General features: G+C 54.3%; 1 protein-coding gene across 2 annotated transcripts in view; it reads left to right on the top strand.

Moving 5' to 3' along the window:
• The window catches only part of ZSWIM5 (zinc finger SWIM-type containing 5), an 85,918-nt gene that overhangs the window by 50,378 nt on the left and 10,440 nt on the right, over window positions 1-25,100 (top strand). For both annotated transcript variants that reach the window (XM_068691006.1, XM_068691007.1), the window contains exons 2-5: window positions 12,809-13,165; window positions 19,052-19,200; window positions 19,752-19,902; window positions 24,226-24,405. In XM_068691006.1, coding sequence (XP_068547107.1) covers window positions 12,809-13,165; window positions 19,052-19,200; window positions 19,752-19,902; window positions 24,226-24,405 — 837 coding nt within the window. The remainder of the gene's footprint in view (window positions 1-12,808; window positions 13,166-19,051; window positions 19,201-19,751; window positions 19,903-24,225; window positions 24,406-25,100) is intronic.

The raw sequence follows: 25,100 nt of genomic DNA on the forward strand, positions 1-25,100 counted from the left end.
CATCCTGAGGGGTGCTCGCATCCCGCCGCAGCTGCCGAGATGGCACCTCGCGGAGGAGAAAATGGCCTCTTTGTTTTATCTCCTGCCTGCTCCTCGCCTGTGAAAACAAAAGTGCGAGGGCATTTAGCACGCCTGGCGCCTCCGTGCAGCGAGCTGGCCTCGTCGCTAAGCAACAGCAGCAAAAATGGCGAGCGCCATCGGGCCGAGACCGGCCTGGCCTACAGGGATCTGCTCTCCGGTGGGATCCCACCGCGTGTGGTGGCTTTCCCAGCGCTGTGTCCTCTTGTCACGGATGTGGAGCTTGCAGTCAGGCAACGTGCTTGGCCTGGAAAAGTGATCTAGGGACCCAAAAACCTCGCCAATGTGCCTGGTTGTGGTTCTTGAACCCCCAGCACCTCGCCCTCTCCCTGAGGCTCAGCACCCGTGTGCCTCCCTCCCTGTGGTGCTCGGTGGGAGGTGTCCTTTGAGGAGATTGTGGGCAAAACTCCCCTAAACGGCACTGTCTCAAATTACCGCCTTCCCTTTTCAAAGGGAAGAGAGAAGCCGGGCTCCCGAGCCGCTCATCTGGTTTTGCTTTTTACTTCGTTTCTGTCCTGTGATGCTGAGCTCACTGCCTTTGGTCGCTTCCAATTCCAAATCGAGATAAATCCACTGATAACCATGGGGTGTGCATGGCGGGGACCGGGGCCGAGCGGCCCTCGAAGGGAGCTGGGGCAGGGGCTCAGTGCTGGGGGACTTTGACGCTGGGGTGTTGCAGGATTTCTGCCCCTTTCCCCTTTCTTCTTTCCCCCTTCCCTTCAGAAAGGGCCTTAATTACTAAAACACATCTGTGGTTAGGGGAGTCTGAGGCTCTGCCTCTCACACCAAAAGGACTTCATGCCACATCAGGGCAGAAAACCACCGTGAAATGTCTCGCTTCACAATTTTCCCTTTGGTTCCGTGGATTTAGTGCTAACTGCGCAGCGTAGGTTTCCTTTTGTTTTAATTTTGACAAATTCCAGAGAGGGCAAAGGGATCTTTCCTTCGTTATGCGTCTGCGCCTCCTTTCTCTATATTGTGGCACCAGGCGTCCCGATGACAGATCTTGTCATTATGCGGTGTCATTTTAGATGTTTGCACTGCACCAAAAGCAAACGAAGGAGCCTGCAGTCTAGCCTGTGTATTGAATAACAATGTCTTTCCAGCAAAAAATCTGTTAAGTTTTTAATCAGAACCACGAGTTGTAGAGAGGCAGCCTCTGAACCGCTTCCAACCCGAGGCGGCGATGGCTCGCGTTTCGCTTGTTATCACTTTTTGTGGCCGTTTGGCTTTCCGAAGGCTGCTGAGCCGTGGAGGCATCCTGAACCTGAAAAATAGGCAAGCCCATGCTTTGCCATGGGTCCTTTGGGGAAGCTTTTCCATTTTGAGCTCCTCCGTAAAGCGCAGGGCTCCTGGCACGGGGCTGGGAGGTGCTGGGGGCAATGTGGGCGACCAGGATGGGTGGTTTGTGGGGATCCGCCAGGAGCAAGCGTGGCGTCGAGGGGCTTAAAATCACCCCCACAGGAATCTGCCTCTCGTGAGAGGGCTTGGGGAGGGGATGTGCATCCTAAAGACGCTGCAAACTGCTGATGTAGAGGAGCTGAGCATCTTTGGCAGGCATCTGTCTCCCAACCGCCTTCCTTTCAAGCGAGGGTGACTGCAGGGAAGCCTTAACTCTGCAGCCCTCCCGCTGCCTTCCTGACTTTCCAGAAGGGTCATGCGAAAACAATGCGATCAAAGGGGTTTGTTTTCTTAAAGTGCTGTTTCATTTAAAGCGTGATGACTGCTCGACAGAGGGTGTTCGTTGTGCAGCATTAGGGGATCCGACTGCTCGTCAGGCACGACCCCAGACTCGGCTGCGTGGGCTCACCAGAGAGATGTGGTGACTGGAAATGTGTCACGTCCTTGTGTGCAGTGGTCCTGTCCCTATTAGCTGCTCACCTAGTCCCATGAGCAAGAGTGCCTGGACACTCTGCTGTTGCCCTTAGAAATGTGTTGAGCCCTATGGAGAGCAGCGGACAGGGACCCATTTTGTCGCATGTTCCCTATCCCCAGGGCGTTCCTGCTGGATGTCCCCATGCAGCTCACTGCCGGCCCTTCCAGCTGGGCTCTGTGCAGAGATCCCAAGCAAAAAAGCCATTTCCTACATTCCCCTGCACCACGTGGTGAATACTTCACCTCATGATGCAATGTCCCGCAGCCTTTTCACTAGCCTGTTGCTCTCACCTTGTAGCTCATGGGTTGAAAGAAAGCTTGAAAAAACCTTTCCCCACTCCCAACCAAAGCGTGTGCTTTTCCCTCAACTCAGTTTTTGCTGCAGGTTGAAATTCAGCATGAACCTTCCCATGCTTTCCACCACCTCCTTTTCTGAGATTGCTCTGCTCAGGGTTGTGCCCATCTTCCTGCTGGAGAGGCAGCAGAGAAGCTCCCAGCACCAGCTAAGGGGATAGATAGCCAGAAAAACTTCATTTTTATGCTATGGTATAAAGGGAGTAGTGACCAGCACGGCTACTGCAGGGTACCATCAGGCAGTGATTATTTGAATGATTCCCGGTGCCAGAATTCAAGTCCTATCCTTACGGAATAATTAATACACTTTCAAAGTATTCCAAAATTATTCTGGAATAAAACGTCTGTGGAGGAAGCTGATCTGGAACAGCGGTTGCTGAATAATTTATTCTGCAATGACTAGTTAATTTCCCTATATGGAGCAGCCCTAATAGGCTCAAAAATGTAAGCTTTATTGGTTTAGGGAGGGAAAAAAAAATGGAAACCACTAACTTTTGGTGAAACTACTGAAGTGAGCTAAGCCGTTTAAGAATAATAATATTTCTACAATGTAAAGATGTTTGGCTGTGGTCTCCTTAGAGAAACTCAATAGCAAGAAAAGAAAGAGAGGGGTTTACAGTGAATTGGGGCTGTAAGACTTGGCAGGAGAGCGTGCCCTTATCTGCCGCAGGCGTGTGGGGGGAGCAGGATGGCCAAACCCAATTTGGCTGCGTGGCTCCATCCAGGAGCCATCCTGGTGCTGGAGGGAAGGTGAAATTCTTCCTCGTTTGCCTCCAGAAGCTGATGCAGAAGGTCAGCAGATGCAGATGTGGGTTCTGTCCCCTCTGTCCCCTCCTGTGGTTGTCCATAAATTTCTCATTTTCTACAAAGTTTTCCCCTCGGGATGACTCCTTCCCAGGGGGATGGTGTGTCTGGGTGCCCAGAAGGCAGGCATCTTCCCAAAAGGTTTGTGCAGCCTCGTCCCCCTCCAGCAGGGACAAGTGACGGGGAAAAAGGAGGAGCAGTGGGGACAGGGTCCCAGCCACCAGGGTGCACCCACTTGGGTCTGTGCCCAGCTTTGGGCTGGGTGGTGGAGAGCAGGAATGGAGAAGGGGTGAAGTTGCAAAGAGTTTTCCCCTCTGGGGGAGCAGTTTCAGCGCAGAGCCCTCCTCTCTGCTTAAAACCCAGGTTTTCTGCAGGAAGTTAATTGACCTTTTCAGCAAATTGATACCGAGGCCGTTAACCCAAACGCTATTGAAATGCTTCATAAATAAAATGTTCATTTAACAACATTGCCAATAACTTAGAAAGTCAGACTTTATAATCCTTTTTCTCTCTTTTTTTTTAAAAAAAGAGCTATTTTTAATGGAAAAAGTATCTTTTTTGGGGGAAGAATTTGGAGCAGGCTTTTGTACTGAATCTAGGCTGCCTCATTCCCTCAGAAGGCTTCTGAGGGCCAGGAAAATTATAACTAATAACTTCCCTAGAAATTGTAGAGCTGCTATTTTAAGGTCTGGTGTCTCAGGGAGGATCAGGGTTGTGTGCCATTTCCCTCCATTGCTCCGCGATGCCCTGGTTTGATGCTGGTGCTTCACGGGGGGTGGCTGTGAGCCTGGCTGCTGGTCCTGTGGAACAAAAATGTGCGAGCAAAGCACGTCACAAGGCTCTTGGGCTTGGTTTTGCTTTGTTTTTTTGATATTGGTGAGTTGAGTTTGGGTTTTGTTTTGGTCACAGCCTGCTCTGGAGGAAGATTTAGTTGCAAAATATGCAGGGAATGGGATTTATCCGTGCATCACGTTGGTGCTGGGTCTGGCAGGTCCCACCACTGGGAGCTGGTGGTCTCCAGCCCCTTGTGCGTGGCACCGGGTGCCAAGTTGGCTCCCCCCCTTCAAGCCCTGGCAGCTGTCATGCCCTGGAGCGTTGGCAGCAGCGAGAGGAGCATCACCTTGTTTGAGAGCGGGTTTTAGTGCTAACGGGTCTCCACTTAGCACATTGCCATCTGTGGGGCTGGGCAGACCTGCCTTTTTCCTCCTCCCTCCTATCTCAGAGCTGCTTTTGGTCGGAGGCAAAAGCCAAGGCTGCTGCTGCCCAGCCCAAGGCAAGGATGGGCTAGAGGGGAGCAAAAAGCCTGGAGAAGTTGCCGATGTGGGAGGGCAGCTGCCTCTCGGAAAAGCAGGTCAGCAACGGGAGCAAATAGAGAGAGAAGAAAGGATGCCCCTGGCTCTGGAGTAACTTCATTCCCTACCAGCGGGTACCCAGGGATGAGTCCTTAAACCAGGAGCCAGAACAATGGGTACAAGGAGACTCTGACCGATTTAACAGGATTAGGTAGACGTTAACTCAATTTTTATTCAGGCCGAGTCGCCGACCCCAAGGCTTTTCCCCTGCAGCTCAGGCTCCCCGAGCAGCAGCAGGCAGCCTTTTGGGGCACCTCAAGCAAAACTGCGCCCGAGCTGCTGGGCTTGCTACCGTGGCGCCCCACGCAGCCGGTTCGGATTCAGTTGTTGGATAATATATGTAATAAAGTGAAAGCGCTGCGCTAATTGGATCTGGATTGGAAATTCCTGCCAGCCCAGGTTCGCAGGGTAGAACAAAGGAGCAGAGACGCTGCTCAGGGCGGGCGCGTCAATGCAAACAGCAGCAGCCTTTTCAAAAGGGGTTCTGGCATGGCAGGCGCCTCGCTGAAGTGGCGGGGATTATTTTTGTTTTGTGGGGGTGAGGGGTGGTGGGAATGGCCACATAAAAAAGGCCACGGAAGCAACAGCGCTGCTCCGCTTTCAGCTGCAGCGAAGATCAGCAATTCCAGCGCGGCGACACTTCCATGGGTGGATAAGAGGCATTTCCTCATTAAAACCCCTTTTATGTCCTAGGAGGCAGCTTCTCAGCTGTTGGAAATCTGGGTGGCTCCACTGAAGTTGGAGCCCAGTTGGAGGACCCAGCCTCGCGTGCGAGTTTTGGCATCTCGCTGGGGTTTCCTTGAGGCACGCGGGGTGGTGACAGCTCGGGGCTGGGCTGGCTCCAGGTGGCAGCCTGGATTGATGGGACGCTCGGGCCCGGAAACTCCAGGAAAAAGGGATTTGCTCCCCATGGATCTTCCCTTTCATGCTTGAAAATAACCTTTCTTTTTCCTTTGAGAAAGCATCTGGGCTGGGACAAGGAACCACACCGCTCCACGTTCAGACGCGGCCCTTGGTGAACGCAGGAAGATGGATGCTTGGGGGATCCTGGCAGAGATGTGGTTTTCTTTCTCTCTTGATGTAGGGCTGTTGCAATCACCAGCTCTGCCCATAAATTTCGTGCGCACGCTTATCTTTCTAATTTTCTCTTGGTTTTAAGCAAGCTCTTTTTATTCAGGCTTGCCACGAAATGCGCTGTAACAGCAGCGAGCGGAGACCTGACAGCATCTCGCCACCAGTTATTAGGCAGGCGGAACGCGTTAGCAAAGATGTGGTGAACTCTTCCTCTCTTCAAGCCTTCTCTATTGTTTATGCTGCTGCACAAATGCCATTCGGCTCGCTTTGCATTAGATCTGAGCTGCTAGCACAAGCGCTCGGCTTTGCAGGGCTGCGAATCAGCAGAGGAAATCGGTCAGAGCTATAAAACGGGAGGTATTTTTTTTTTTTCCTTCTTCCCCCAAACCACGCGCCGTCAGAGCGAGGGTTGTGTGGCTGGGTAGGTTAAAAACCCATTTGCTCGTAGGCAGCGGAAGGATGTGGAAGGTGATGCAGGGAGGGACGTCCTCAGCTTTGGGGCTGGGAGTGGTATTTTGGGGTTAGAATAGGCAACAAAGAGCACTCGGGGGCAAGAGGGAAAATGAGAGGAGTCTTGAATTTTTGGGGACAGAGTGTCACAGGGCAGGACCAGGCTGCTGGGGACCCACCTTGGTCACACCACCCCCGGAGCTGGGCAGGGGGGAGAAAAAACTCGGTGTCAGGCTTCTGGATAAACAAACAGCAGAAATCTCGTCAGGGTAATAATGGAAATCACTGGGAAATTGAGTTAATACAAGGGCATCTGTGTAAGTGAATGCTTGGGACAGGGAAACGGCATTGTCCTTTAACTCTACTAATGCTGGAACAGATGGGAAGCGCAGCGCACTTCACGCATTAGCTGGCTCAGATAAAGAGCAGAGCAGGGGCCGGTCCTTGTGGCTGATTAGAGGTTAACAGGAATAGAAACCAGCGGATTGACTCTTCATTTGCAGGAGGTGTTCTGGGATCAGAGCAGATGGCAGAGAGAGCGTCCCTCCAGCTTACTCAGCTGCTCAGAGGAGCTTACAGCTACCTCCGACACAAACAACTGCGCTCGCATCTTCTCTCTTTAAAGCTGCAGCCTGTGCTTCCTCCCCAGCCATAAACATTTCTGGTAAACCTTTGCTGGTGTCCGAGGTCTGTGGGTGCCCGGGGAGGCACGGCACATCCTCTGACCGTGGATTCCTGTTTGCTCCTGATGGACGCACCGTCCCATCTCGGCCGCATCCCTTTGTTACCACTCTGCTGAGCTCCTTGGGGGGCTTTTGTTAATTGTGGAGGGTTTTGTTAATTCTCCTCGCTAGCTCCACCAAGCCAGAGTTGCTTTTCTTGGGTGGCAGTGCCCAGGAAAGGTGTGGTGGGGCCAGGGAGGAGGGCCCCGACCCATCCAATCTATGTCTTGCCCTGTTCCCCCACCGCCAGCCCCGCGGAGGTCTGGCTGGATGGCAGCACCTTTGCGTGTGGCATCCATTTGTCACAAAAAGAAATTGCTTTGGGGGGGGGGGGGGGGGGGGCATGCAAATCCATACGAGCCCTTTCCTCATTGAATCGCTTGAAGCATGGATTCCCTCTTTTGCAAGAGAGAAATTGCAATTGATTCAGCCTTTACCTCTTTCTTTTTGTCTGCCAGCGCTCTGAAAAGGCACATTTTATCTGTGTGTGACAACACCTGCCTGGGGTGCCTCTCATTGAGCTCTGCTGAATCAAAAGAGCAACAAGAAAAGTGGGTTTAATTGCACACATCTTCAGCGGAGTCTTTCTTGCACTTACAGCACAAAAGGCCAGCCCTGCGCTGTTTGAATGGAGCCTGGGAGGGCTGGAGTGAGCAGTACTCTCCATTACTATCAGAGGCAGATGATTCACTTTGCCGGAGCATTGTCATGTGCAAATGAGTTCATGAGCCCATCTCCTTTCCAACTGCAAGGTCAGAGACTGAGCAATTGTCGGGATCAGCCGGCTGGAGGAATTGATCTATTAGCTGGAAAGCTTTCGGAGATTTTACTAACCTCCGCTTCCTACCGCGTAAGCACACAGACACCTTCCTCCCATGGGTGTTGTCTACATTACAAATATTGACTGATTTTAAGTTCACATTTGGAAAGCTGCTGTTTCAAGGCTCGGAAATGTGACCAAGAATGGCTTATAAATAACACTCGGTGCAGCAATTATTATTCATTGCTAGTTATGGCTTTCACACAGTGGAAAAACAAATGGTTTTTCCACTACAAGCTGGAGCTGCTGTCCGTTTAATCACCGAGGAGCTTGGAATCGCTTTAGTTTAAAATACCTTTCCGCTGTGGTTTGGAAATTTTAAAAATATTTGGGTCATGGTAACCTAGTGTGTATGACTCGCGTTGAAGATCTCGGTTTACCTTGTCTGCATCTGCCGAGCCCCATAAATATCTGTGTAGCCTTTCCCATTTGTTTTTTTTTCAGGGTTCTTTGTGTCTGGCAGTCCTGCAGGCTGGAGAACAGCAGATTCTTGGTGGGGAAGCTGCGGTGCAGAGCTGATTATCCTCCTGTTCCCAGTGCTGTCCCCGCTGGGCATCCCCTGTGGGCAGAGGGGAGGAAGGCAGGGCAAGGTGCTCGGAGCCTCCTGGTTTATTGAGGTGGATGAAACCAGGGCTCGGGTGAGCCCAGCTGATGCCATCCAGGCCACGCTGTAAGATGTGTGCATTTATTACCCTTATGTGAAGGCTTTCTGGGCAGGTTTGGAAGAGAGCAGCAGCCTGTCGTGCTGCTAACACAGCGCTGAGGTGGGTCAGCCTGGGGAGAGGTGGGTTCCTGGGCAAGGAGAGCGGTGAGGAGGGGAGATCACATTGCTCTTGCTGATCCTAATGCAGCCCAAAGTGTCTGGCTGAAGCCAGCTTGCTCGGGGGACTGGATGTGGCTGCCTTTTCACTAGGCAGAGCCATTCCTTGACCTGCTCCAAGGTGTCTACAAAGACCTCCAAGACCAAGAAAAGCCTGCAGGAGCCCCTGTGCCGTGAAGGAACGCTCCCCTCATTATCCATACATTCATGATCCCGCTTCTCTTGTGCAGCAATGCCCATGGAGATGCTCAGGTGGTTTCTGGCTTCTGCTGGTCCTGGGTTGCACCCCGGGGCTGGCAGATCTCACGTGAAGGCTGCCTCACCGGCGGGACTGTGCCAGCGCACGTGCCGTGCCTGGGAAGAACGAGCTCATTTTTTCCAAGAGGCACAACTCTGCGAATGACAACTGTGACTTCTGCCGGAGCTGCGGTGTGAAATCTGGGGGCTGGCTGCGAGCAGCAACTGCTGGGAGGGAGCAGAGCCGAGCTCTCGAGTTCCCGTCTGGTGCTGTAGCTGCTCCTCGTCATCCTCCTCGGGGTGCTGGAGTGCTCTAGAGGACGTGGTTACAGGAACCCAGGTCACACCAGGGTTTTGCTTCTTTCTGGGGTTTCAGTTTCCGCCCGTGGTCTGTGACTAGGCTCGTAGGTGACTTTGTTTTGGAAAGGCTGAACAAAATCAGTCAATCTGTGACGGCGGTGACTCCAGCCTGCCCGTCGCTGAACCTCGGGTGTTTTGGTGCAACCAGCTCGCATGTTGGCTTTGCCAACCCCTGCCCTTTGCTGGAGGACCCAGGTGTGTTTGGAGGAGGTTTTGGCTGCTGCGGTCTTGCCCTCTGAAACCAGAACCATCTTCTCCATCCTTCTTCTGGGGATTATCACTGCTCTAGGAGGGCCAGAAGGTCTGGTGGTCTCCTGACAGGTGGCTCGTGGACACCTGGCTTCCAAATAGCTGAAGGACTCTGGCTGCTCTTGCAGAGCTGGAAGAGTTTGCAAAGCTCCTTTTGCTTGAGTAGATTTAGAGATCAAAGATTTTTCCATCTTGGTTCAAGATACTTTTGTTGAGGCCTTGGCTTAAGAGCAGAGCCTCCTGTGCTGGAGCTCCTGCTAAAGGCTTGGTGCTCCGCAGGGCGTTGGGAGCCCAGGGGTGTTTTGAGGATCCGTGCTCCTCCCAGCCCGCGGGGTTTATAAGCCCTGAAGGGGAAAATGCTGCCCAGCTAATGAGTTTAGAAGTGCCACCGATGTGGAGCTCGCAAGCTCCCAGCAGCCATCTCCAGGGCCTGTTTTAATTTAAATCAGAGGCACAACATCCTGCAACACTACCGCAACACCAGAGCAGAGGCTCTGGGGGGCAGATCCGCCGCAGCAGGAAAAGGTCCCTGCTCCGGCGTTCGGCCCGGGTTTGATGGATAAGGGCAATTAGGAGGGAGACGGGCGAGTGGTGCGGTGTGTGACCGTGTTCAGAGCAGTGCTTGTGCTGATTTATCAGCACCCAGCTCCTCGTGCACCCTGGCTCAAAGGGGCATCCACCGGGAGGCAGCCACAATGGACATAGGGCAGGCTGTTCTGGTGCAGGGAGGAGCCCAATTTTTTTTTTTCTTGGGACAAAGCTGGGCTCAGATGCGGTGTAATGAGGCTGTAGCTACAAAGATGATACTTAATTATTTCTTTTTTCATGGCATTCGAGCCCTGGCACTGTCACTTTGCTGGCAGCAAATCAAACGCCAAGTTAGCTTATGCTGGATGCGTGCTAGGAACAGAAGATGAAGTCCTAGATAAGCACTCGGCTGTAGGAACTTCTTAAATGGAAACGTGCAGGGGGGATACGGGGAGAGGTGTTTGGGTTTGCTCTCAGCATCTGGGTTTGGATGGACCACGAGTGTGTGCTTCGATGGGTGATGGAGAAACCACCCTGAACCCTACCCTATAACCACCACCTCTGGGATAGCGACACTGTTAAATCCCCTGAAAGGGAAGGAAAGGATTTTGAAGCCCCAAAAAGCCATTTTTCTCTAAAGGAACGGTCCTGCCCCAGCCGTACGGGGGTGAGCAGTCCCCTCCTGCCGATGGAGATGAGATCAGGGCTGAGCGTGGCGGCTGCGAGCCGACCTCGCGCTCATGTAAATATTCCCAAATAACGCTGTTGTTCCCGCGGGCTCCCCTCTCTCCCCCCCCTCACCGTGTTTAATTTCTGACTAAGCTTTTGATAAATGTTTTGTGTAGAGTTTCTAGTTTATCTTAAATAGACCTGCTGCCACGACAACTGAAATCTAAACTGACCCCGGGCTCGTGGCTCGGGTGCCAGATAAACTTGGCTGCTGCAGGCACGCTGAGCAGTCCTGGACGAGGCGAAAACCCACGCTAGGAATGGTGAGGACCAGTTGTTGGGGAGCTCATTTTTTTTGGGAGCTCATTTTTTGGGATATCCCATGCCTCCACAGCTGGGCAAGGCTGTGTCCGAGCCGCAGAGCAGCATGAGTTGATGTTTTTGGGCAAATTCCCTCTTGTGGAAGGCCAGATTCAGGCCACGGTTGAAAGGTTTTCAGGCTGCCACCTGTCTGAAGCAGGTTGTTGGGTGAAACGAGCCGAGCTCCTCCAGCCTTACGCTGCCTGGCCTCAAGTGGGGTCTGGCCTGCGATCCTGGCGGAGTAATTCTTTAAGGCAGTGTTTATGGCCAGCAATTTGTCTTAAAGGCCTTCATCCACACGTGATTATGCTCGCATGGGTGTCCGTACACGTACGTACATACATCACTGCTCGGGAACGTCATTTCCAATCCTTTTTAACTTGCTCAGAAAGTAAACTCGGGAGAAGCTGGCAGGGAGTCGGCGCAGCCTGCCAAGCGCCGCGGACCAGAGAAGTGGTAAAACATAAACACTTCGGGGTTTATCCTCGAGATCTACGCGGCGTGGCTGCCGAGGGCTGCACCTCCGCCATGGCGCTTCCACTGCCGCTGGCGCGCGAGCGAGAGGGCAGCGCGGGGCTGTCCGTCCGTCCGTGGCTGTCTGTCTGTCTGTCCCTCCATCTGTCCCTGCCCTCCCGAGGTTAAGCCCCGCTGTGTTGGGTGCTCTGTGGCCACGCGACGTGGGGGTTTTTGGTCGGTGGTTGAGGAGCAGGTCTGCTTCCACCCCCCCTCCCGTGCGCTAAAGTGAAAGCAGACCTCCTTGACACTTAATCAGATTTGAATGTGGTTTTTGGCGTGGCTTTAAAGAGACTGGCAGTGAATAGCTGGTTTTGATGCCATTTATTAAAAACCTCTGGTAGAATTTGTCTCGGAAAGCCTTTGTGCGAGCTGGCAAACACACAAGGGTTTGATGCAGTTAATGTATTTTAATCTCCCCCCCCGCCCCCTCTCCTCGTCTGTCGTTAATTGTGGGCCTCTCAGCTGTCTGCCGCCTTCTCCAGGGGGATGGCAGGCTCTGCAGAGCCCTCTATTCAAACCTGGGCTTAACGAGGGTCCAGGGGCATGGAGGCAAGTGAGCATCCTCTGCGGGGAGCAGGGCCAGGCCGTGCAGGGACCAGGCACCATGCTGCGCTCAGCACGGGGGTGCCAAAGGGGCACCCTCATTGACCTCCTTGGCCTCGTCCTCCTCCGAGGAAAGGGAGAGGGGAGGAGGAGGCAGATGGGTGCAAAGTACTGGTCTTTGACCTCCTTGGTAACTTGCTTGTGTGATGGGCTCCCTGGGAGCATCTGGAGTGTCTTCTCCCAGCCGTGGTTCCAACGTGAGGTTGGTGCATGTCCAGCCTCTTCTCTCTTCTTTGGGCAGAAGAGCTCAGAGCTGTGGTCGTGCCCTGGAGCGCTCTGCCCGGTTGAGGGAATGAAGCTGGAGTTGTGTTGTGCTCAATTTTACGTTGTCTGCCTCACCAAAGAGAAGAAAACCTGGCCTTTCCCTGCCTCTTGCTCACGTGCATTATGGTGCGAATTCAGCGAGAGGGAGGCGCGGATGAGGATTGCTCCCAGGAGGGAAAGAGGCTGAGAGACTCTTAAACAAATGAGAACTGAGCGGCTTCGCTCTTCCCCTGTGGTTTGGCAGTTAAATAAACTCACCGAAGAGGCTGGCTGCACGCACGTGCTGGTGCCGAGCCACGTTTGCTCGCGGGCTGGGTTCTGGGTGACACTGGATGGGTGCCAGGATGGTGCGGCGCGGCTCTCGAGTGCATTGCGCATACACGCACATGTTCCTCTGGCAGTGGGTGTTGCTTCTTGAGTGTCTGTCTGGGTCATTTGGGCTGAAGTCAGCAAATTCAAGGTGAACCGACTTGTTGGCTGTACTTGGGAAGGGGGGAGACTGAGAAAATCCCTTCCCCAGTGCAGGGATTTTGTCCTTGGGTGATGCACTACTCAAAACGGAGATGCAGCAGTGGCCTTTGCTGGCCATGTCCACCTTCCACAGCTTGCATGGGTGGTCGTGGAGAGAACAAAACTGATGTCATCTTTCCCTCTTCTCCTTTCTCCTCTCCAGGGTTCCACCTCAGTGGGACGGTGACCGAGCCAGCAACCGCGACAGAACCAGAGATGACCTACAAGGTGGCCATCAGCTTCGACCGCTGCAAAATCACCTCCGTGACGTGTGGCTGTGGGAACAAGGACATTTTTTACTGCGCCCATGTTGTGGCGCTTTCGCTGTACAGGATCCGCAAACCGGACCAGGTCAAACTCCGTCTTCCCATTTCAGAGACCCTTTTCCAGATGAACAGGGACCAGCTGCAGAAGTTTGTTCAGTATTTGATCACAGCACACCACACTGAGGTGTTGCCCACTGCCCAGAAGCTGGCTGATGAGATTCTGTCCTCCAACTCGGAAATCAACCAAGTGCATGGTAATTTCTTGTTCCTACCTTGCTGGCTTAGCACTAATCCATTTTTAGGGGGGCTGGGTTTCATAGGGATGGTGCTGGCCTTTGTTTCACTGTGTTTACTGCTGCACAGTGTCAAAATGATGTTAGAACATGGGCGTTGGTACCACTTTGGTGTTGGCCATGTGTCCCCATTCTGCCCTCTGTTTTTCCTTGTATGTTTATCCATCAAACACCGACTTCAACAGGCAAGAAAGAACAGAGCAGGCAGGCAAGTGGTACATGAGGAACAGCTGAGATGAGCATGGAAAAGCCAGGCGTGGAGGAAGGAAGCAGGTTTGCTCCCCAGCACAGAGGGCTGTTTTGGGGACACGATGCTGGGACACTGGGGACTGGGAGGCGCAGTGGGGATGCAGCTCCTCTAGCCCGCAGTGATGTGGTGCCAGCCCAGCCCTGCATCGTGCTAAGTCAGATGTGACTGAGCCAGCAGGAGATAAAGCTTTAATCTCCGTGGGTGCTAATTTGCCCATAATAAATGAGCGTTGCTGTCCTGACCTACTCCACAAAGGCGGCAGAGGGGATGTGTCATGGGGCTTTGTGTTTAGAAGATGCTTTTGACTTCCTCCCCCAGAAGGCACCAGCTGGGGGTTGGTGCCTGTCCCAGCCCTGCTGACTGGGACGTGGTCAGGCCCCTGGAGCTCCCTTTCCAGCAGCAGCCGGTGCTCCTGCTGCATCCTGCCCAGGAGCTGAGGTTGCCCAGGGCCTCCAGTAACGAACCGCTCCGCACCGTGCCTGGCCCTGCAGCTGGAAAGCGGAGATAATAAACACTTATCTGCCACGGAAGGGCGTTGCGGGGATCAACACATGCCTCTTAGCTGCTCTGAAGATGAAAAGCCCCATATGCAGCCTAAAATAGGATCTGAACTGGTTGCATCCACATGTAGCAGCGGGGCCAGGGGTCCACCTCCATCCCAGTGGTGATGGCAGCTCTGATCTCAGATGTTTTCCCCTCCCCTCCCTCTTGCTTCTACCTTGGGAGAGGCTTTTGTCTCTTCCACATCTGCTGTGTGAGTGGTTGTGCTCGGAAATTCCTGGTTTGGGGGCATTTCCTCATTTTTGGGTGTTGGAAAGGAATGAAGAGCAAGAATCTGACGAGGTCCTCTCACCACCTGAACTGATTCACTGAAGTAGAGATTGGGCAAGATCTCGTTTGTGCCGTTCTTTGAGGCTGTGTTCTCCCGAGCAGACTGAAGAAAAGCTTTCAAGGCCCTGAGTATTTATTGCTCTAGAGTCAGCAAAAGGCTTGGTGATTGAGACTCTTACAAAGATACAGCTGTTGGCTCTGGTTCGGTATCTGCCTCTTGTTTTTACAAGTGGCTTTAAAAAACAAAGCCAAAACTCGCTGCCCATTCAGAGTCATGCAACTTCGTGCCCTCCGGTGTGAGGTTTTGAGCACGTTGCCCTGTCCCACTGGAGGAGCTGCCCATCCATCTGACACCCGTCTGGCAGCCCCAGCAGCGAGTGAGCTCCTCTGCGAGCAGTCCTATAGCCCGATCCCATCCCGGGGAAGGATGTGGAAGATGGGCATGGAGATGATGTGAAGCTAAAAGATGCTGCGGGGCTCTGGGTGTCGCAGCAATCCGGCAGCTCTGATGGGGCTCCAGCTGTCAGGGATCCAAACTTCCCCCGTGCTTTGCTCTTCCCAGCTGCAGTTCAGGCATTTATGGAGGGTCCTCAATGCCGGGTTTTGAAATCCTTTAAGGTAAGCTTTAAATAGCACTTTATGTGCTTACGTGCATGTTTCTAGGCCTCTGCAGCCCAAACAGTAACCCAGTGTGTGCCCGGCAGCACACAGAGGTTATTACACCGTGAAGCGAGAACAGCCTCTCCAGAAATTATTATTTTTAATGTTTTTTTTTTTCATTTCTTCCAAGGAGAGGTCTGTTCAGCTTCAGGTTAGCATTGAATCCGGTCACCAAAGGGCTGTTCCTTCTGTGCCGGTGGTGGAGGAGCCAGTGCTGCAGTTTGGGAGCATCTCCGAGAATGTCCCTTGTGCAGTGGGAACATTTGCTTTGGAAATTAGGGCTGCTCTTCCCCCCTCTGCAGAGCCCGAACAGCAGAGATTGCAGGCAGTCCTCAGGAGGGCTCGCGTTAGGGCTTCAGACCTCTGCTCCTCGCTGCATGCTGTGCTCCCCGCCCGCCTTCCTAGAAGGAAATGCAAACTCTCCAGTAACGCCACGGCCTCGGAGCGCAGCCAAGGCACTCGCTCGCTCTCTGAGGGCTCAATCAGCGCGGAGAGCCTAGGTGTGCCGGGCTGCCTGCTTCCCACTTGACCTCTGTGTGCTGAAGTAGGTCACGTTTCTGCTCGGGCAGATCGCTGCAAAGGGCAGCGCGCTCGTAGCCAGCGTCTCGTGTGTCTCGCTGCTCGGCGTCTGAAGTGGCAGCTCGAACGGGGAGACCGCAGAGGCTTTCGGTTTCCCCTCGCTGAGCGCGTTCCTGCTGCTGGTGGAAACATTCAGCCTGACTGTCCGGCACGGAGCGAAGCTGAAGGTGGTCGTTACGCCAGGCAATGTGACTTGCTGCTGCTTGGGGACAGCCAGGACCTGCAGCTGGACAGCTTGGGTCCAGCGGAGCGTCTGGTGGTGGCCACCAGGCACAGGGTCCTTTACCTACTGTCCAGCCTCGCTTCTTGCACCCAGCACGCTGGCTGGGTGGGAGATACCTGCCCACCCGTCCTGTCACACTGAGCCACAGCTGGTGCCTGACGAGCCCTCGGGTGGTCTTTAACTTCCAGGTCATCCCACAACAGTGCCTGGAGGGCTGAATAAGGCACTGGGAAATCCATACGAAATTCTGCCTTCCTGCTGGGGAGGAGGAGAAGGTCAGGTCTCCGGAGGATTTGCCTTCCTGGTTGCTGAGCTGATAGAAAATCGAGGGAAAATAATCCCCCGGAGTGCTCGAGAGAAGGGCTCTGCCCAGCGACTCTTCCCCCAGGCCTTGCAGAGCCTCTGGGGTTGCCGAATCCCCTCCAGAGCAGTGCCTGGCAAAGGGCTTCCCAGAAATGGGTGGCCCTGATCCCGGTAGGGGGGTCCATGTGCCATCGTGTGGCCGTGCCATCTTTGTCCCTGTCACCACAGCCTGCCCTGGTTCTTGAGGTGCCCGTGGCGGGCATGGGACTGCTGCCAGCAGCTCCTTTGGTCACGCACAGGAGCCGAAGGGTTTCACTCCCTCGATTGCTGTCAGATGTCTCTGACTCTTCAGGCTGCCTCCAGAGGCTCCCTCCAATCTGCCTCCACTTAAAAATGCGATGGGAGGCTTGGGAGGCTCGGCGGAGGTTGGTGCCTCACTCCCTCGCTTTGCCGCTATTTTTATCCCTTGCTAGAGTTCATTTCCTTTCTGGTGCGTGGTTATTTTCTCTTTGAGGTTTTCTGTTGTTTGTTTATTTGTCCGTATCCTGCCCCCGCTCCCTCTCCGATCTGGGTGGCTCTTCCTTCGCTCCTGGTTTCTTTCCAACCGCTGGAGATGCAGCCCGGAGGCTTTTGGCAGCGCTGCGTGCAGTCATGAGATGGCCTTTGTGAACCGTTCCGCGGTTCAGGAGCTCGCCCAGGGCCACTTACCAGCACGTTTTGCTCTTTTTCTCCAGACCTGCAGCAGGCCCTGGGATGCTCCAGTGCCTCGGTGTGAGCCATGAGGGTCCCAGCGCCTCCCCAGCCCCCCAAACCTGCTGCTTTCCGCTCCAGGAGAGGCTTTGCTTCTCCTCACCTTCAGCAGCTACTGGCTGAGCGAGCTGTTAGGTTTTCCGTGCCTGGCTTTGTTCTGTTTTCTCACCCAGGATTATTTTTTTTTCCAGTCCTTATTTCTCAGCCTTCACATCCTCTCCGTCGAGGTCTCTCCTGGGTGCCAAATAGTTAAGCGCCAAGCCCACGGCGAGGGAGGGGTCCCCGCTGGAGTGATTGATGGCGTTTTTATCTCAGTTTCTACAGCCAGTGTAAATGGGCTTGTGAAACACTCTTTCCACTCGAGACGCGTGGTGGTGTTTCCTTAAATCTGGATCCCGCAGGACAAAGATCAAGCGCATCTGAAACAGGCTCTTTGGATCAGGAATGCTGCTATATGAGAGACGTGTTACGCAGGCTTGGGGCTGTTTTACATGCCGTTCCCTGCTAGTTTGGAGCAGAGACATGGAATCACTCGTCAGCTACGTCACGGCATGCCACTGGCGATGCCACCACGGCGTGAGCATTGGCAATGGGAAGTGGACGACTCCTGCCATGAATATTTAAACACCGCGCAAATCCTCTTTGTTTGCTCTTAAATGTTTATCCAGCTCCCCGGTGTAATTGGGCAGCCCATTATCCGCCCGTCTGCGTGGCGTGTGTGGGAATCTGATATTACAACCCCCCCCCCCCGTATGAAGCTGTGATACGAGAGCAAAATAAATGTAGGAGTCAACGCGGGTTTTGTTTGGAGCGGCGGGCGCTGCCTCGCTAATTCGGCTGCGGTCAGAGCCCAAACGTGAGAAGTGCTCGTGTGGTGTGTGGGAGGAGGAGGTTTTATTTAGCTGCACGCCGCTTTCCCCACTGCCTGCTGGTGCTTACGTGCGAGCAGCCCGTGTTGGGGCAGCCCTGGGAACCCCGCAAAGACGCAGCCGCTTCCTGCACCTCGCCTCTTCCTCTCCTTTGAGCCATCCCGGGGGCCTCGGTGAGGGACCGAGGATGGGCTGAGCTTTGGGATGGATCACCAGGCATCAGTGCCCTCCCAGTCCCTACAGAGGCAGCCAGATGACCCTACAGAGGCGACCTGGCTGATCTGGAAAGCCGCAGCTGGGAGGAGAGGGCAGCGTGCTCGGAGGGGGATGTGAGGAGTGCAAGCGTCTGGGAAGCCTCGGTGATGGGTGCGGGATAAGCACTCGTGGCAGACAGATTAGTCATCGGTTCCTGATACGGGATAATCGCTGGCTTGTCTGCTCTTTATCTGCGAGGGGGAGCGGAGATAAGGACGGGCTTGGGGGAGGGAAGGAAGAGGCACGGAAAACTGAAACACTGCAGGCGGCGTGAGCGGTCCTCAGCGTGCCAGTGTGTGATGGCAGGGAGCACGACGGGGTCGCGTGCGGTGCTGGTTCCCTTCCTCCCAACACGGGGCCCTGGGTGAGAGCCCCTGCGCTCAGCCAGGGGCTGTGTTCTCCTTTCTGCTGCTTCAGATCCTGTCCTAATTACGTTGTTCTGTCAACTATAAATTATTTGCAGAGGGAGCAGCAGCATCCTCTCCCGTCAGCGCGGTGCGGGCAGTGCCCGGGGCTTGCTCCTGGGCAACAATTATTAGCGGAAATTAAAGGAATTTTGTAAAGGACGTTAAATACAAATAGCTGGATCTTATCAGGTCAGGAGGCATCCTCAGCCTTTGCCGGAGGAGCAAAACCCCTCGGGTTGATGTCCTTCTGTTTATAAGCTAAGGAGAGAGAGTCGCCTTGCTGAGCAGACAGCCCGGAGCTGCCTTTCCATGAATCAGTTCCTGGTCAGCGCTGGGGCGTGCTTGGCACCCCACATGGGAGCAGGGAGCGGTGGAAGAGGAGATGTCCACTCCCTGGCCAGAGCCCAGTCAAGTGGGGAAGACATCGTTAAGAATTAATTGGAAATATGGCTACAGCTTCCCCTGGCTGTCTGTGCAGCCCTCTGCTCTTCCCACGCTGGCTCCCTTCCTCGCTCAGGAAGGAGACGGTGGGAGAAGATGGCTAAAGTTGAGCTGAGCATCTTCTAGCCACAGTGCCCCTACAGAGCCCGCCCTGAGAAATCTGAAAAGGTTTTTTTTAGGGATAAAAGAGTTGTGTTTTATATTTTATCTTGATTGTTGCAAACTGGCTCTGGTGCTACAAACCCCACTGTCTCTTTTTCCTCCCTCCTTGTCCTCCAGGTGCTCCTGACCCCACTGCTGGAGCCAGCATCGATGATGAGAACTGCTGGCACCTGGACGAAGAGCAGGTCCGAGAGCAGGTGAAGCTGTTCCTATCTCAGGGAGGGTACTACGGCTCGGGGAAGCAGCTCAACTCCATGTTTGCCAAGGTGAGGAGGAGCTGGCTGCTCTCTTTTTCGCCGCGCTCCGCTCGACGTGTCACGTAGCCGGCGGCTCGCTGCCCGCCCTGGCACGGCGCCCGTCACAGCTGGGAATCTCTGCTCCAGTGCCTTCTCGCCTGGTCGCTGAGCTGGCGGTTGTAATCCAGGCTTTGGGTCAGCCTTGGGTTGTCCCAGCCTCTCTCCAGGCAGGTCCCTGCCTCCCACGCAGTGGATCCTGCAGGAATTGGGGCTTTTCCCCCGTCTCCCCATTGGCTCTGCAGAGGGAAATCCAACCTGGCCACCTGCAGACCCTACCAAGACCATGGAGAGGTGGCACTAGTCTATGGGTTCTACTCTTTCTTTGTGTTAGGACTTTGTTTTCAGGTTCCTTATTGCTTGGTCCTCTTTGCTCAGTTGGACTCAAACCAGCCAGGTTGCAGCATCACAACGCGTAGTCTGGACACTCAGACTCTGAGGGAGGCAGGGGTTGGCATCTAGGTCTTAAACACATCTGGAGGACCAAGGTTTGTCTCACAAAACCTCCTCTCTGTCCTTCCCAGGTCCGGGAGATGCTGCGCATGAGGGACTCCAACGGGGCCAGGATGCTGACGCTGATCACGGAGCAGTTCATGGCCGACCCTCGGCTCTCCCTCTGGAGGCAGCAGGGAACAGGCATAACGGAGAAGTGCCGGCAGCTCTGGGACGAGCTGGGTAAGGGTCACCATGAGCAGCAGCGGGGTGGCCTGGGCTGCTGGGACATCAGACCTCGTCCCGTGGGCTTTTGGGGCTCTACCAGAGCTCACCCCGCATCCTCAGCCAGGCTGTGGGCAGAGACTCTGACAGGTGCCAGAAGTTTGCTCTGTGCCCTGCTATGCCTCGGAGGGAAGAAGGGATGAGGCCTCTGTCTGCCTGCTGCTCAGTTTTTTTGGGGACTGCATTTTGGGGGAACGAGGCTTCTGTCTGTCCAGCGCCTGTGTTTGGTGTGCTGCCCCAAAGCCTTGGTGAGGCCATCCTGGGGGCTGGATTAGCCCAGCTGTAGAAGTGTAATTCCTGCAGGAACCACAGTCCCAAGGTGGAAAGGCAGCTGCATAAATCTTGTCCCATCTAACAAGTTTCTGCCAGCGCTGGTGCAGGTTTCCAGGGTGAGAGGTGAAGGATGGGCACTGCAGAGCCTGGCTTTAATAGAAATACAACTCTGGGTAATTCTAGGTAAGCACCTTAGGCACCAGCTCAGCTGGCTGACACCGTAATATCATTAGAATAAAGCATTTAGATGACGTGAGCCCAGCGGGGCTGGTTGTGTGGTAGAGTTTACCCAGCTCTCCTGGACACCTGAGATCATGGGTGAGTAGTTTGGCTTGTGCCATGGTTTCACCATGAGTCTGAGCTGTTCTGCAGCCTGGTAGCAGGAGATGCTGTGGAAAGGCAGGGGCTCGTGGCCTGCGGCCAAAGGGACGTTGTAGAGCTAGAAGAAGGATGAGGTTGGATGGTCCAAGATCTGGAGCGCCGTCTGTATGGGGAAGAGCTATGGGTGCACGGGCTTTGGTGTGGAGGAGAGACTTGGGGAAGGTGTAACACACTGGTAAAATCAGGAATGGCTCGTGAAGTTGCCAGGAGGTGAGCAGAGGGCAAACTAAAGGTGTTCCTACCAAACTGCACTGTGAACTCCCTGCCTTGGGACCTTCTGAGGCTGAAAGCTTAGAGGAGGATGAAAATCACTTAGAAAGAGGGGGAGAAATGGGCTGCTGAGCACAGGTGCCACTTCTCTTTCAAGAAGTCCTTGAATCACAGATTGTGGGAGGGTGGACGGCTTTCCCGGTGAAGTATCTCTCCACATTTGCCCTGCTCTTACAGCTTCCCTTAAGTGCCTGTCCCTGCCATGGGAGACAGGATACCAGGTAGGAGGATCTGTGGTCCGAACCACATGAGCAGGTCTCGGGGCAGGAATTTGAGAAGTTGGCCAATTTAATTCCCCATGCCATCAGCATCTGGAGCGGCAGCGTGGTGAATGGCCAAACGAACGCAGCCACAGCCGTGAGCACGGCCAGGCGGGACGGGATGCTTCGCTCCTGCCTGCGGTTCCCTGGATGGAAATAAGCACGCGGGCTCTGCAGAGCCGATCCCTGCTCGCCTGCCAAAAAGATATTTCCAGGATTTGGAAGGGTTGGATGTGCAAGAATCCCGGAGAGGTGGCCAAATCCACCACGCCAGAATTTCCACATGGAAGAAAGCAAACACATCTGCGAAATGTGGCTGGATGGGTGTCTAGGCAGGCCTGGAGAGCAGCAGTTTGCCCAGAGCAGCAGATGATTTGGTCTGCCTTCAAACCAGACAGTGAAGCCCAGAGCCCTCCCTCTCTTCCCAGCACACCCGAAGGGTAAATGGTCAGGTTTGGGTCCTGGCCTAACCTTGCAAGGACCGGGTCGGTGCACTTCATTTTTTTGGTCAGCAAAGCAGGAGGAAGCAACAGCACGTCCCCATCAGCAGATGGCACGGTGGCCGGGGAACATCAGGGCCGTGATGAGGCAGGGTTGTTGTGACAGCAGGTGAGACGTGGTGCTGGCCAGCACACGTCAGAGGGAGCAGCTCGCCCGGCATCACGCTTGGGGAGAAGTGGGCAGCTCTGTTTTGGGGGTGCCAAAGCTGCCCTGCACCAGCACTGCTGAGCGTTGCCAAATGGAGAGGGGCAGGAGGGGAAAGAGCCCCCCTGCCAGCTGCTGTAGCCGGCCCCGGACGTTATTTTGGGCAAGCGTTTAATAATTAATCGTTGATTTTAACAAAGACTGCATCACCAACTTGCGTGGGATTGGAAGAAGATCAGCCTTAAAGAAGATTGCGGATTTATACTGGGTAAAATGTAAAGGATTTTGCAGGATTTCGGAGTTAAAAAAAAAAAAAAAAAAAAAAAAAAAAAAGGCATCATTTGCATGTGTGTGTCTGCTGCCAACTGAACATCTATTGCCCCGTCTGCTGGGGAGCCAAGGGAAAGACCTGCTGGGGAGGGAGCTGCGTGGCGTGGGAGTATTTGCCCCGGCGCATTAGTACTTACAATTAAAGCCTAATTACAAAAAATAGAGGAAAAAAAAAACAGCTGAAGTGCAGCCTGACCTTAATCTGCCTGGAGACGGGTTTATTTATCTCGGCCACTTGTTTACAGTGGGGAATTTCAGCAGATTAAGCTGGGGAGCGACCCTGTGGGAAACGGGAGAATTTCTTTGATGGTTTGGAAACTTCAGCGCAGGATCTGAGTGCCTGCCCTCCCTGGGGCCGGAGCTGGGGACGCCGGGGTGGGAAGGCTCTTGTGCCCCCCCCCTCCTCCACCCGGCCCTGTAATCAAAAAGCATTTTTGTTCAGAGGCTTAGCTTAATCGTGATCTGCCGTTTTGTTCCCCACTTAACCTTCTGCTGTCGGAAAGTTCAGATGAAGGTTTCTGCAGCGTGTGAGCAGACACAAAGTCTGACCCAGCGCGGCGTATCGGCTCGGGACAGGAGTCAGCCGTGCTGTCAGCTGATGTCACTTGGCCAAAGGGCTCAGAAAACCCAACTTTTCCCTTCCCCAGACAACTCTTCGCATCGAGACAGACGCGAATCCCCCTCCCCTCCCTGTCCTCACCTCCCCACCCCATCTTCCCTGCTACAGGGGAACCCAGGGGCAAGGTATTTTGGCAGTCAAAGGGCGCCTCTGAGGGTTTCCCAAAAATAGCCCGCGAAGTCATGAGGATCCCTAGGATCACATCTTCGTGGAGCTGCAGGAGCCAACAATCCAGCGGGCTCATCACGTTCTTGGCCACGGTGGAGCGGGGGCACGGAGCCTCGTCACCGCCGCGTGCGCCCGTGGCCGCCCCGGGCTGAAAACTGAGCCCGAGGAATCCCCGGCGGCGATTTAAGGCTGCAGCCTGCGGCACGGGCAGGGGGAGGCAGGCGGTGCTGTGCTCTCCACTCTTGGAGGTGAAAGCCAAAATCGGCGGAGATTTTTGTGGGGTGAAATTCATTCATGAGCTTGGGGTGTTTGGGGGCCCAAGGGTGATGGGGAGGAAGGGGATGGAGTTGTTGTCACCTCTTGTTGTGTTCCCTGCTCTTGCTGCCCAGGGTGCTGGTGTTAGCCAAAAGATAATGTCTTTTTTTCCATGTACAACCAACAGCTGCCCTTCAGCCCCCACGTGCAGCTTAATGTACAGCCTTCAGCTGCCGCCAGCTCCTTCCCTGCATCCCAGCTTGTGGCTCTGCTGGCAGGAGGCCTCCGAGATGCTGCTCATTTTCCAGCACACCCCCAAAACACCACCAAAGCTCTGCTTTGAGGAGAGGGGAGGGCAGGGCAGCGTCTGGGAGTCACGGCTGAGCTCAGTGGTGCCGTGGTGGTCCTGGAGCTGAGGGGCACACCTGCCCGCGGGATGCGCAGGGCGTGCGCCTGGGAGGGCTCTCGCTGCGAGACATCAAGCCGAGCTCCGGGTTCCTCTGCTGCAGTCTGGGGGCTACTGGGGATTAAAAAAAAAAGAAGAGGAGGAAAAAAAGAAGAAAGGAAGAAAATACACTAAATCTCCTTTTTAAATAGTTGAATGCAAATGGCCTGAAGAACAATGGCAGATGAAATAGCATTCTGAGCGGGCTTTAAAGCGCTGGGAACGTGGGTAGGATCAAAATCAGGTTAGTCTTTAGAGATACAGACTCTGCAGCTTGCCAGGATGTTTTTAAGCATGCTTTGATGTGTAGTTCAAACACTAGATTTGTCCTGGCAGACAGAAGCACTCACAAATTCATATACAGCCGGGCTCTTCTTCCCTCCTCCCCACTGTCCCCCATCTCATGAGATTATAATTTAGCTTCATTACAGAGGAGTTTTACTTTTATTTAAAAGCTGGCTAAATCCCCCTCCTGGGTCTGTGCATTATGCTGAAATGAGTTTACGGACGCCGATGGAAATGTTGCAGGCTTTCATGACGAGCGTGGCGGTGGAAAGGCAGAGGCCGGGTGGTGCCGGAGAGCTCTGCCGCACGGGTCCGGCTTGGCACATCCTTTATCTCTCGGCTTTGTTTAGGGGCGCTGTGGGTGTGCGTCGTGCTGAACCCACACTGCAAGCTGGAGGAGAAATCCTGCTGGCTCCGGCAGCTGCGGAAGTGGGGCGAGATGGATGTGTGTCCCCTGGAAGATGGCAATTACGGCAACGAGCTTCCCAACATCACCAACGCGCTCACGCAGAGCTCCAGCCACAACCAAGGTGAGGTCAAGGTTGGGGGAAAGGGAATTGCGCTCATGGCCACGGGCTGCTGTGAAAATTCACCAAAAAAAAGCACGTTTCCATAAATGACACGTTCTTTGGGTCAAGGGGAAAGGAAGGCAGCTCGTGCTCAGCACCTCGGTCAGGCAGACGAAAATCAGCCCCTCGCTGGGTCCTGGCACGGGGCTGCAGCGGACACTGAGCCCTGGCTCCGAGCTGTTCCCACTGACGTCAACGGGAAGCTTACCCGGGGCTGTGCGGGGAGCTGAGCCACACCATGTTGAGCACTTTTAAAGATCTCCCTCAAACCAAATACTGCAGAGCGAGCCCTGAGCGCAGCGTGGAGCTTTGGGGACCCCCAGGGCTGCCAGGTGGGCCCCCTGTTCTGATGCAGAGCTTGGGGAAACACAGGGGGCCCCCGGTGCTGCTGGCTGTGAGGGTGTCAGCACCCAGTGAGTTGGTTTCCCATGGTTTTCTGCTCTCATCCCACGGGTGATGTCTCTGGGAGATGGAGAAAACCAAAAGGGTTCTGTTTATGGACACTGATTTTAGATGCCTGAAAATGTTTGGTTATGGGCTGCAGCTGCGGTGAAGTTACGTGTGTTTTGAGCACAAAATCACTTCCAAAGGCCCCTTTTAAGCCAGTTGACCGTGGGGAAATTTGGACTTATATGAACAGGCATGCAGAAGCTTTA

This window comes from Anas acuta, chromosome 8 (assembly GCF_963932015.1).
Source record: "Anas acuta chromosome 8, bAnaAcu1.1, whole genome shotgun sequence".
NCBI classification, from domain to species: Eukaryota; Metazoa; Chordata; class Aves; order Anseriformes; family Anatidae; genus Anas; species Anas acuta.